General features: G+C 35.8%; 1 protein-coding gene across 6 annotated transcripts in view; it reads right to left on the bottom strand.

Moving 5' to 3' along the window:
- TASOR2 (transcription activation suppressor family member 2) overlaps positions 1-13,358 on the bottom strand; it is a 78,191-nt gene that overhangs the window by 37,895 nt on the left and 26,938 nt on the right. For 3 of the 6 annotated variants that reach the window (XM_037065899.1, XM_037065903.1, XM_037065900.1), the window contains 7 exons: positions 9,390-9,481; positions 6,335-6,472; positions 6,082-6,206; positions 5,980-5,999; positions 5,785-5,884; positions 3,452-3,555; positions 2,553-2,656 (listed from right to left, as the gene is read on the bottom strand). In XM_037065899.1, coding sequence (XP_036921794.1) covers positions 2,553-2,656; positions 3,452-3,555; positions 5,785-5,884; positions 5,980-5,999; positions 6,082-6,206; positions 6,335-6,472; positions 9,390-9,481 — 683 coding nt within the window. The remainder of the gene's footprint in view (positions 1-2,552; positions 2,657-3,451; positions 3,556-5,784; positions 5,885-5,979; positions 6,000-6,081; positions 6,207-6,334; positions 6,473-9,389; positions 9,482-13,358) is intronic. The other 3 variants (XM_037065901.1, XM_037065904.1, XM_037065902.1) reach the window with 2 other exon arrangements.

Genomic DNA, 13,358 nt, shown 5'->3' with positions numbered 1-13,358 from the left:
AAATGCAGATAAAAATAAATTCTTTTTCTCCTTTTCCCCCTCCACCGTTCTTTGGTGGAATCTTGAGCTCAAAACAAACAAAAACAAAAGAAACAAACCTTGACATTTTAATGTTTACAGCAAATTGGGGAATTTATCTAAATACCATCATTCTAAATCATAAAAATAGTTTCTCTTTTCTGTTACCATTTCTAAAGCCTATATATCCATAACAAAGATAAAGCCCAAAACTTATACAGTAATTTTTCAGTTAAAAAAAAACCTAAACAAAACATACCAATAAAATACTCTATTTTAAAAATTGATAGGTCAGAAGCTTAAAACTATGGCAAATTGACATTATTTGTAGTTCAAAACTATGGCAAAATAACATTTCAAGTATGAAGAAATTTTTCTAATATTCCTTATTTCTAATTACTATAGCAGAACTAAGTTTTGACACTGATAATTCATTCACATATAAAACATCATTGTGAGTTTCCATACCCTTCTATTATAGCCCCTATGCATCATGCATTCAATAGTTTATATTTTTGTCTCCCCACAGTCTTCAAGTTCCTTGATGGGAGGAACTATTTTATATTTTTGCCTCTGGCACATAGTAAGCACTCAAGAAAGAATTACTAAATAAATATATCAATAATTACATATACCCACAGCTTTGGTATCTATTAAACTGCAAACAGGTATAGCTCGTTTCATTTTCTACTGATGTAAAAAAGTGTCAATAATTAGTTTCTACACTGTTCTGCAATTTAGTTTTGTAAAATAGATAAAAAGTAAAATCCCTATCTACTTAAAACCATACCTATCTTCTAAATATATGCAAATGAAAATAGAAATATGTAGTATAAATTATTAGACTCTCAAATTATGTGTTGACATGGCTACATAAAGTTTCTATTTTAACCTTTATGGGGAGAAATCACAGAGTTTTTTAAATGTGTACTTCTAGATATTTACACACAGAAAATATCTAGCCACACATGTGCTTAACACCCTTTAAAAAGAGACCTTGCTCTGTACTGTTCTTGAAGTTCACTGTTCTAGGTACAAGCCCACATACAGTTTATTCTAGGGTTATTTATTGCTCATCCACTATACACCAAGGTGTCAAAGATGCTTAAGATGTGATACTTGCCTTCAAGAAACTCAGCATCTAGCTGGGGAGACTGATATATAAAAATTATTCATAATATATGAAGCAAGAAAAGCATGGAGCACTGAAGAGGACCTTGCTTGAGTGATGTGTAATTTCTGTAACTATTATCACTTAACAGGTTTCAAAGCCAAGTTCTGCACCAAGTCTCTATTATTTTCAATACTATAAGCACTCACAAGTAGTCCCTTCACTGATGGATTTTCTTAAAGTATTGTTGGACTTTATTCTTCTAACTTTCAAAAATAAAATCAACTATGGTCTTCAAATATTATAGCCTACAATTCTTGTTACCCAGTCAGCATCCAATGTTGCCCATTTCAGCTCCTTACTGCAGTCTGGGTGGGACTAACCTCCTACTTGATTCTGGAAGGTGAGCTCTCAGTGGCTAGAGATAATTAGTATAATCCATTTCCTTTGCAGTTACTAACTGAGAGATGTATAGACCTCTCTTCCCCCTCCCCCCTTCCCCCTTTCCCCTTTCCTCCTCCATCTCGCCCCCCACCTCTTTGAAAACAGAAAGCAGTACCCCTGACTAGCAGTCTCAGGATGAGGAGGGTGGAGCTGAAAGAGAAAGTCCTGAGCAAACAGTAGTTGAACTTGCCTTTTCACCTAGAATTGAAAAGTCCAGCCTGTTAAAGCTCTTTATTGTTTAAGCCAGTTTGGGTTTCTGTTACAAGCAACTTAAAGTATGTTAACTTGACACTACTCCTAAGACAGCTTACCTTCAAAACTTCTACACACCTTCTGCTTTAATTTATTGATTTCTTGTTACTTAGTCTAGGAGACAGTCCATCATGTCAGTAAAAGGCTCAGAACTTGTTTGATCACTGTCCTATCACTCACACCATCTCCTTTGGGAAGTTTAGGAATCACTCTGTAGAGAGTTAGTGTCTACTTCTACCCTCACAATGAGGAACCCTGGTTAACATAGCAAAGCCTTTGGATCTTATCTATTTATCAGTAGAGTATCACTTTCTACATGAGAAAACAGTAGAAGCAGCAATGTTTCTGCCCCCCCCCCCACCATAAACCTATGCATGGACACAGGTCACTTTTAAAGAACTTTCTCATAAGTGGTCTTTTGATTAATTCTATACCACTAGGAATCTACTCAATTCTTTTGTCATAAAGTAAACAAAAAGAATGAGAAAAATTGTTCTTTTATTCATAAAATCAGTAGTATAAATTGACTAGTGAAGTATAAACTAAAATGCAAAGAAGATGAAAATGTCAGCCCATAAATCTCATGTCAATAATGTCAATAAATATTGAAGGATAAAAATCCTTTCAGCAAGCTAAAATGATTTAATTTAGGCACAGCAACTAATAATTAGATACCAAATTCTTAATTTAAGAAAAAAAATAATTATTTTACATTGATCGTTCTTACCAATTGCTTATTTTTAATGACTTCTGTTACTTTATCTATTTTTTCCCCTTGTTTGTTTGATAGTTCAACTTCATACATATTGAAGCACATATCTTGGCAACAGACTGAACAAAATCAGAAAAACAGAACATTTCTTACTTTAAAATGCTATTATACTTTTTAAATAATTAATTTATTCATTTTACATAGTAAGACAAGAGAAAAACTAAGAATAATTTTAAAAAATATCACCCAATGTTCTTAGTTATAAAACACCTTAATAAAGTTACTGTATAAAGTATATGAAAACAGTGCTTTCATTTATATTGATATTACTATAACAAGGCAAATAAAACACTGTATAAATAATATAAACATCAATGTTCAGTGAATTAATCTAAATGAGAGAGACACTTTCATTTCATTCTTTCTGCTTTTTCCCTCTCATTTAGAAGTATGTAACTAGGATGATGAGGACACAATGCATGCATGATATAGGTGATGTATATAGGTACAGTATATTTGAAACTTATATAATCTTATTCACCAATGCCACCCCAGTAAACTTAGTTACAATAACAAAAAAGGAGTACATACATTAATAAAAGTGAAAATCATAAAAACTCTGGTCTCCTTAAAAGAAATGGCTATGAGTCTTCAACTATTTTTAAGCATATCTGTTTACTTAAAACACTCAATACTTTATTAAAGCTAGACTTTGCAATCTTAGATGAAACTACCTTACATACTTTCTAGCTGGCCTCCAAGGAACTGAATCACATAGCAACTCTGCAACTTTCACAAAAGAGTCAAATTTTAAGAATCACTTAAGGAAACACCAAAAATTAAGTGTATGCATGAGGGGTAAATAACAGGAACGAAGCTCCAGACATACAGTATATCATTGTATTTTAACAGACCTTTTTGCTGCTTCAAGTAATTCTGTTTTCTAAAGGCAGCTTCTGGTAGTCTTTTTTTCAAAGATGACACTTTCATTACATACTTAAAATCTAGTTCATGTGGTCTAAAAAACAAAACAATATCATGCAATATAATAAACATTGAAACTATATACAGGTTCATATACAATATTTAGTTTTCTAATATAAATGCCAACAGAAATATTGTAACCACAAAAAACAACCTTTAAATTGGTAAACTCCAGGTCAAATAATATGTCTACTAATAAATACTATAGATTTTCAAATATATGACACCATAAACCATGGTCTACAAATTTGTTCATATTTTTCTGAGTATATGTATTTTTTGGTATAAACAAAATACTCAATGTGTTGAAGAATTATGCATACTGTAATGAGAATTTTTTATGTAAGGACTGAAAACTTTTGACAATATTGCACCGCCTACCATGCAATGTCACAGAACAAACCACACTGAGACTTTTGCATAATTTCACATGAATTCATTTTCCTTCTTTAAAACTCATTTTGAAATACTTGTAGACTTGCTCCCTCTTGCTCCCTAAATACATCTATGTTTCCTTAAAAAAAAGGACATTTCCCTATACAACTACAAGATGATTAGCAAAATCAAGAAGTTAACAATGGTATAATACAATTAATTAACCTATAGACCTTATCCAAATTTTGCCAACTGTCTCACTGAGGTCCTTTATAACAGAAGAAAAGTTTTTTTTTTTAAGTCCATGGTCCAATGAGAATGACACTACACTAAGGGTATGTCTCTTCAGTCTCCTTCAAACTGGAAGAGTCTGTCTTTATCTTTAACGCCCTTGTATTTCTGAACAATGTACACCATGTATTTTGCAGAATGTCTCTCAATCTTGGTATAGCTGTTTCCTCCTGATCTGAGTGGCAGGAATAGCACAGAAATGATATGTTACTCACATGCTTTCTGATGTGATGCACAAAAATACTAATTCCATTCCTGACAATGATAAGTGCTTAGTTAAGATGGTATCTGCAGTTTTTTTTCATTGTAAAACCTGTATTTTTCTCTTTGTAATTAGTAAGTTAGTTGTGGGAAAATACCATGAGATAAGTACAAACCATCAAACTTTCACCTACTATTTTAAGCATTCACTGATTATTATGGTGTTGCCCATGGTGATTTTCTAATTCCATCATTCTGTCTACACTTATTAGTTGCATTCTATAGTAAAAAGAACTTGCCCTTCTTTGTCATTTATTTATTCATAGAATACTTATTTTATTCTATGGATAATATCTCCTTAAAAAATGCCAATAAAAAATTAATTCGAATAGCACATAAGTTTTCATCTTATATTTCAATGAAATTAAGTCTACTTTTCAATGGTTTTTCAATACTAAGGATAGACTAAAAAATATTTCATAAGATGCCTTTCAGTGTTCTCCAGAAGGAAATATAATTCATTATAATGTAAATGCATAGCAGCTATTTATAGCTGTATATCAAATAGAGTATATATTTATAGCTGTATATTAAATAGACTATATATTTATATATAGTCTATTTAATACTATACCAGTCTAGGAAAATCATGTGACTATTAGAAAATCAGATACTGCAAACCTTAGTAAAGACTCAGTAATATAATTAAGTGGCTATAATCTGCTATATCTACTATCTAGGCAAATCCAACTTTTTGGGGGGAAGTCAAACTTCGGGAAGGAGAGGGAGAGAAACATCAATGTATGGTTGCCTTTCGTGCGTCCCCTGCTGGGAGTTGGCCTGCAGGGAATCAGCCTGCAACCCAGGCATGTGCCCTGACTGGGAATCGAACCGCAATCCTCTGTTTCGCAGGCCCGTGTTCAATCTACTGAGCTACACCAGCCAGGGCATAAAACATTTATTTTTAAGGCCAAGGTCAGAATTTAGATATGAATTTAGGTCTCCCGAGTCACAATCCTAGATACTCTCTGCATCTGGCCCAGAAGTACTATAATCTAAAACCAAATACAATTGCTGTATTTCCTATCAGTGCCAACAAGCAAGAATTCAAAAATCAGAATTTTAAAAATTATACAAGCCCCAGCTAGTGTAGCTTGGTGGATTGAGCACGGGCCTGTGAACCAAACCACCGTGGTTTGATTCCCATCAGAGCACATGCCTGGGTTGCAGGCCAGTTCTCAGCAGGGGATGCACAAGAGGCAACGATACATTGGTATTTCTCTCCTTCTCTCCTTCCCTTCCCTTCTAAAGATAAATAAATATAATCATAAAAGTACCTAACACCTATTAAAAAAATTATACAAGCATTAGTAAAGAACGCAAATTCAGTACTCACAGTTGTGTTGGAACCACTGTACCGTAAGAAGACCACAGAGTTAGTTCACATAGCAAACAGCCTTGAATAATTAATTTTCCTTTCCATGGAGAGATGAGGACTTTAAGAAACAAGGGTAAGAAAAAAATGAATTATTTTATTTATGAACAAAATATTTACTTAAAAAAACTTAGAATTAAATAATTTCTTACTTACCATTTTCATTGAGTTCAAGTCTAGGGGGGAAAAAAGAAGCAATTTTATAAGAGCAAAGTAAACAAATACAGTAAAACAAAGTATGTACGTATAATTACTTACCTGCTTTTATGAGTTGGTGCTGCCATCTTTATAGGTTCTCTGTACTGAAAAGCGACAATTACATAAGGATGAATTTGTCTAGGTCTCTCAGTAACTCTGCTCCCCGAAAGTTCATAGAGGTAATACTGAAAGAAAAAGAATTACAATCAGGGTAGCACTACAGAATTCCATATGTACGAAGCTGATGGCAACCTACCCAGTTCTGAAACTGAACACATTAGACACAGAAATGTACCTTGAAAATGATTTATACCTGACTCAGTTCAAAGGCGCGAAAATGACTTGTCTTGCAAGAAACCTTGTTAGTATTTGCAGCCACGTGGCAATCATAGCCAGAAGATGGGTTAATATAGTTAGCTGTGTAATTCTCAGACACAAACTTGACTTTTCCCTAGAATGAAAATATTATAACTAATCAGATGTACTCAAATAGCAATGACCTTACTTTAGGATTCATTTACAAGTAGCTGAATAAAGATTTGGATGTTTATGAACTAACAATTAACTGTGTTAAAAGTCAGAACTATAGTTCCTGGAAAATTACTTTTAAGATCAACAATAGTTTTAATTATTCATGAACCCCTTAAAATTGTATTTAAAAATTGCATATGTTTGGGCATCTCGGGCAGCTGTCCACTTTTTTATTTTTAATTGTACTTTTTTCCATTACCAGTTAGTCCTCTTATACAGTGCCCCAATCCTGGTAATCACCACACTGTTGTCCATGTCCATGAGTCCTTTTTCCTTTCTGCTCAATCTATCCACTTCTTTTATCACAGTATCAAAGGAATACATGAATTATCCCAATTTAAAGAGAACCATTTCTTTAAATTAAAAACTATATAGCTTACTGAACAGATTGGTTATTCAATGACTATAACATAAAAGATGACAAATGAAATCTAAAATTTCTAAAGATGAGTTTCCAATCTCAATATTAAGTTATCAATTGTAAATTACAGACCAAGATACATCTATTACACCAGGACCCATAATTCATCAAGAAGAAAATATATAGTAAAGTGCTAACAGACCACTGGCTCTGATTTTTAAACAGCCAACAGTATTTCCTCTTAAAGACTTGTCTTTCTCAAGGGTTACACATGTCTTCCAGAAAAAAAAGAGCAGTTGACCTTACCATATCATGAAATATTATACAACAATTTTAAAAAATATTTTATTTATTTTTAGAGAGAGAGGAAGGGAAGGAGAAAGAGTGGGAGAGAAACATCAATGTGTGGTTGCCTCTCATGTGTCCCCTACTGGGGACCTGGCCTGTAACCCAGGCATGTTCCCTGACTGGGAATCGAACCAGTGACCTTTTGCTTCACAGGCCCATGCTCAATCCACTGAGTTATACCAGCCAGGGCTATACAATGATTTTTAAGGCTGTTTTGAACATAGTAACATGGACGGGAAAAATAAAAATCTACAAAATATATACCAAAATGAGGTATGAGATTGCAACTTTTATTTTTATAAGAATTTAATTATTTAAAATAAGTTTTTTTGGTTTTTGTTTCGTTTTTTTGCTGTTAAGGTCCTGCATCTTCATTTATAGCACCACTGAGGCAATTCTTTGGTTTAAGAAGCCAGAGAATATAAACAGTATGTACCACAACCTGTATCTTCTCTCCATCAAACATCTTACAATGTTGAGCACAGCTGGCTTTTGAGCAGTAAAGTAAGGAAGACTGAGAACAAGTAGGCAAAAACTAAATAGCAGTATCTACCAGACATGGTGGTTGGTATACAGGGGCAAGAAACCAAGGGCAAGGAAATCTGATGTAATTAAGAAACCAAACATTTGTTATCTAAGCTGACAGGCATAGTTTTTGCCACAGAACAATAGTACTTACCACAGAACAGGAGAGGGAGGACTGCGAGAGGAAAAGCAGTGACTGTGTGCCAGTGCAATGTTACTTTCCCTTCAGCTCTTGGGGACAAATTGTGAAATATAAAGTGTTTATACTCTTTAAAAAATCAACACTGTTAGATTTATAACCATAGAACTTAGAAAGCTAAAACAAAAGCAAAAACAGCAAAAGGACCACAGAATACGTTCTCAAAAAACCCATCAACCTCTAAAATCAGTGCTTTCCTACTACCTGAGTGAAAATTTGAATTGCAAAACTCACTTGTATTGGACTATTAAAGGGCATTTAAGAATTTCTGACTGCCCATCAGTAAATGAGTAGATCAAAAAATATGGTACATTGACACAATGGAGTACCAGAAAGGAGCCCCTACCCTCCATAACAGCATGGATGGAAGTGGAGAGCATCTGCTAAGTGAAATAAGCCAGACAGTAAAAGACAAATACCATATGATTTCACCTATAAGTAGAACCTATTCAACAGAACAAACAAGCAAGCAAAATATAACCAGAGACACTGAAATAAAGAATGAATGGCCCTGGCTGGTGTAGCTCAGTGGATTGAGCTCGGGCCTGTGAAGCAAAGGGTCGCTGGTTCGGTTCCCAGTCAGGGGACATGCCTGAGTTACAGGCCAGGTGTTCAGTAAGGGGCACATGAGAGGCAACCACACATTGATGTTTCTCGCCCACTCTTTCTCCTTCCTTTCCCCCCTCTCTAAAAATATATAATATTTTTTTAAAATTAAAAAAAAAAAGAACAAATGGACAGTAACCAGAGGGGAGGGGGATAATGGGGGAAAGAAGGGGGAGGTTCATCAAGAACATGTGTAAAGAACCCATGGACAAAGCCAAAGAGGGGTAAGATTAAGGGTGGGTGGGAGGTGGGGGTATATGGGGTAGAGGAAAGAGGTGGTAGGAAAATGAAGACAACTGTATTTGAACAATAAAAGTAAATAAATTAAAGACAAAACCAAACAAAAATTTCTGAGATCAGTTAGTTATAGGTGCAACATGAAGCTATATAAACAAAGTCTGGATGTTTCAAGGATAAAGAAAATAAAGATTTATTATTTTGACATTTTATACCAGACAAAAAATTCTGTTTTCTAAATTCATCTCTTATAACTATAACCATATTGTTTTACAAGCAGTTACTTGTTTTCTGTTATTTAATGTCTAAAAAGCAGCACTGTGGGACAGGAGTGAGAGGAACACTTTTCATTAAGTATCTTTTGTATTATTTCAAGTTTTTTAAAAATGTATTCATAGATCATCTGTTTCATAAACAAATTTTTGTCATTAAAGGAAAGCAGAAACATCAATTGTATTTTCTGACTTTGAATAGCTGTCTTTGATGAGGACTATGTTTAGCAAATGATCTGCAAAGAACATTATCAGCAAGAAATTACACAGAAGCACATTTATGCTTTACCTTAATTAGATTAAAAATTACAACATAACCAGACTTTCCATGATACCATGGTCTTGCATGAAGACAGTCTGAATATTTGGAAATGTATACACCTATAAAAGCATAAAATATAGATTAATTTACACTCTTAAAAGATTATTTACACATATACAATTCTCATTCAGGACTACCTTTAACTGAACAAAACAACACAAAAGATAAAGTCATTATTAAAAAATGTTTTGAAACTGCTTACTATTTAAACTATTTGAGTTATTCTAAAGGTACGGAAACATTAGAGCTAAGATAAGACAGAACATATCTGGTTGACAACCAATTTTCTACTAGAGTCTAATAATTGAAAAGGGATAAAGTTTCACATTCTTGGAAATCTAAGTTTTTCTGTTTTTTGTGTTTTTTTATCCCTCCATACAATCATCCTGTGAAAAAATCTATGTTAATCTGATTCTCAAATTATTTTCTGAAAAAAAAATCTCAGTGAGTACAATAGCCCTACCTTATCCACAGGGGATTCATTTCAAGACCCTCAGTGGATGTCTAAAACGGTAAACAGTACTACCCCTTATATATTATTATTTTCTAGTACATACATACCAATGGTAAAGTTTAATTTATAAATTAGGCACAGCAAGAGATGAAAAATAATGACTAATAATATAATAGGACAATTATAACAACATGCTATAAGAGTCAAGAGTCATAAATTCAACTTATGTAAATGTAGTATCTCCTCTCTCAAAATATCTTACTGTACAGGCATACCTTGTTTTATTGCTCTTTATTTTTTGTGCTTAACAGACATTGTGTTTTTTACAACTGAAGGTTTGTAGCAACCCTTCATTGAAAAAAATCTTTTGTTGCCATTTTTTGCAATAGCATTTTCTCTCTGTGCCTCTGTGGCATATTTTGGTTAATTTTCACAATATGAGGTGAGGTAAAAGTACTGAGTACACAAAATACACAGAAATAATTCTTGCATTATTTATTATTGAATTATTTTACATACAATCAACAGTAAACCTACTTCTGCCCCACCCTATAGTTCAAACTTTATTATTATATTTGTCATGTTTATCTGTGATGGCTGATATTACTATTATAATTGTTTTGGGGCACCACAAACCATGCCCTCATAACACAGTGAACTTAATCAGTAAACGTTTTGTGTTCTGACTGCTCCACTGAGCAGCTATTCCCTCCCTCCCTCCCTCCCCTTCTCTCCCTCCCTTTCTCTCCCCAGGCCTCCCTATTCCCTAAGACACAAGTATTTTCAAATTAAGCCAATTAATAACCCTACAATGGCCTCTAAGGGTTCAAGTGAAAAGAAGAGTCACATGTCTCTCACTGTAAATCAAAAGTTAAAAATGATTAAGCTTAGTGAAGAGGAATTTCAAAAGCAAAGATGGACCAAAAGCTGGGCCTATTGCACCAAACAATTAGCCAAGTTGTAAATGCAAAACAAATCTTTTTTTATATTTTATTTATTTATTTTTAGAGAGAGGAGAAGGAAAGGAGAAAGGGTGGGCGAGAAACATCAATGTGTGGTTGCCTCTCATGTGCCCCTTACTGAACACCTGGCCTGCAACCCAGGCATGTGCCCTGACTGGGAATCGAACCAGTGACCCTCTGCTTCACAGGCCCGTGCTCAATTCACTGAGCTCCACCAGCCAGGGCAAAAGAAAAGTTCTTGAAGGAAATTAAAAATGACACTCCAGTGAAAGGAAGAAATTAGCCTTCCTGCTGTTATAGAGGAAGTTTTAGTGGTATGGATAAATCAAACCTGCCACAACATTCCCTTAGGCCAAAACATAGAGCAAGATCCTGACTCTCAATTCTATAAAGGCTAAGAGAGGTGAGAAGGCTGCAGAAAAAAAGTATGAAGCCAGGAGAGGTTAGTTCATGAGAAAAGATACTGTCTCCACAATGTAAAACTGAAAGGTAAAACAGGATGTGCTGAAAAGAAGATATAGTTAAGTTATCCAGATCTGGCAAAGATAATTAATGAAAGTGTCTACACTCAATAGATTTTCAGTGTAGATGAATCAGCCTCCAATTGGAAGATGCCATCTAGGACTTTCCCAGCTAGAGGGAAGTCAATCTACGGCTTCAAAGCTTCAAAGGATGGGCTAATTCTCTTGTTAGAGGCTATTGCAGCTGGTGACATTAAGTTAAAACCAATGCTCATTCACCAGTTTGCAAATCATAGAGCCCTTAACGATTATGCTAATTCTACTCTGCCTGTGCTCTATAAACGGAACAAGAAAGCCTAGAAAACAGCACGTCGTCTGAGAGGGAAATAAAAGCACACATCTACATAAAACTTGTCCTGAACGCACACAGCAGCCCTTTTAATAAGAGACCAAAAGTGGAAACAATGTCCATCAGCTGATGGATAAAAACACATGGTATAAACCATACAAAGGAATATTTCAGCCAAAAAGGGAAATAAGTACTGGTACATGTACAACATTGATGAATCCCAAGAATACTAAGCTAAAAAAAAGTCACAGACTTCCCGCCTTCCTAAGCTGGAGGCATAGGTGGAAACACTGTGCCTCCTCGTGCAACCAAGTTTAAAGACAACAAAGTTTTAGTAACAAAAACGCAACCGAAACACACAAAATTGAACTGTACAAAAGTCTGACAACAACGAACTGCTCAGCCAGACCAGTTAGAGGGGTGGAGTCAGTGGCTGGCAGAGTGGGGTTGGGCAGGAAAAAGTGGCAGAATCAGCCCAGGAGCCCAGGAGCCCAGGAGGCAGTTGGCAGATTCCAGGCGTGGGGAGGAAATGGGCAGACCCAGTGAGGGTGCAAGGTGGCTGGCTGACCGAGGTCACACATTCACACTCAGATAAACCAGGTGAAGGAGCGAGCAGTGAGACAGACCATGCAGGCTAGGGCCCCAGCAACAGAAATTAAAGCCTAAAAGCACCAACTGGAAACTTTCGGGGTTGAGGTGCTGGAAGAAGCTCCCAGGTTCATAGAGAGTTTGTTGGAGAGACCCACAAGGTCCTGGAGGGTGCACAGGCCCACACACTTGGGAGCTGGCACCAGTGGGGCCCGGTTTGCTTTCAGGAAGCAGCAGAGGGGACCGAAATCCAAGAGAGAGCAAAACAAACACCATTGCCCCTCTCTGACATACAGCCCCTACATACAGCATCACAACCCAGCCACTGGGTCGCCCCACCCTGGTGAACACCTAAGGTTCTGCCCCTCATACATAACAGGCGCCACCTGGACAAAACATTATGGCTCAAGAAGAACAGTTCAAAGCCCCAGAGCCAACAATTCTAAGTGATCAAGAGACAGCCAACCTATCAGATGCACAGTTCAAAATATTGTTGATCAGGATGCTCCCAGAACTGGTTGATTTTAGTCACATATTGGATGAACAAATGAAGGCTAAACTAATTGAAATGAAGGGAAATGCAGAGGAAACCAACAGTGATGGAAAGGAAACTGGGACTCAAATCAAGGGAGCGGACGAGAAGGAGCAAAGAAATGACCAAACAAAAAAAAAATGAAGAAACAAGAATTCGAAAAAAATGAGGAGAGGCTGAGGAGCCTCCAGGACATCTTTAAATGTTCCAACACCCAAATTATAGGAATGCCAGAAGGGGAAGAGGAACAGCAACAAGTGGAAAAGTTATCTGAACAAATAATAAAGAAGAACTTCCCCAATGTGGCAAAGGCAGTAGGCTTCCAGAAAGTCCAGGAAGCTCAGAGTCCCAAAGAAGTTGGACCCAAGAAGAAACACACCAAGGCACATCATTATTACATTAACCAAGATGAAAATGAAGGAGAGAATCCTACAAGCAGCAAGAGATATGGGGACAGTCACCTACAGAGGACTTCCCATCAGACTGTCAGCTGATTTCTCAAAAGAAACTTTACAGGCAAGAAGGGGCTGGAAAGAAGTATTCCAAGTCAGGAAATGCAAGGACCTACATCCAAGATTACTCTATCCAGC

Source organism: Sturnira hondurensis, unplaced genomic scaffold (genome assembly GCF_014824575.4).
Source record: "Sturnira hondurensis isolate 20B ecotype Veracruz unplaced genomic scaffold, ASM1482457v3 Scaffold0016284, whole genome shotgun sequence".
In the NCBI taxonomy this organism is placed as follows: domain Eukaryota; kingdom Metazoa; phylum Chordata; class Mammalia; order Chiroptera; family Phyllostomidae; genus Sturnira; species Sturnira hondurensis.
The sequence above is the reverse complement of the archived record's forward strand: the minus strand, read 5'-3'. Positions and strand labels throughout refer to the sequence as shown.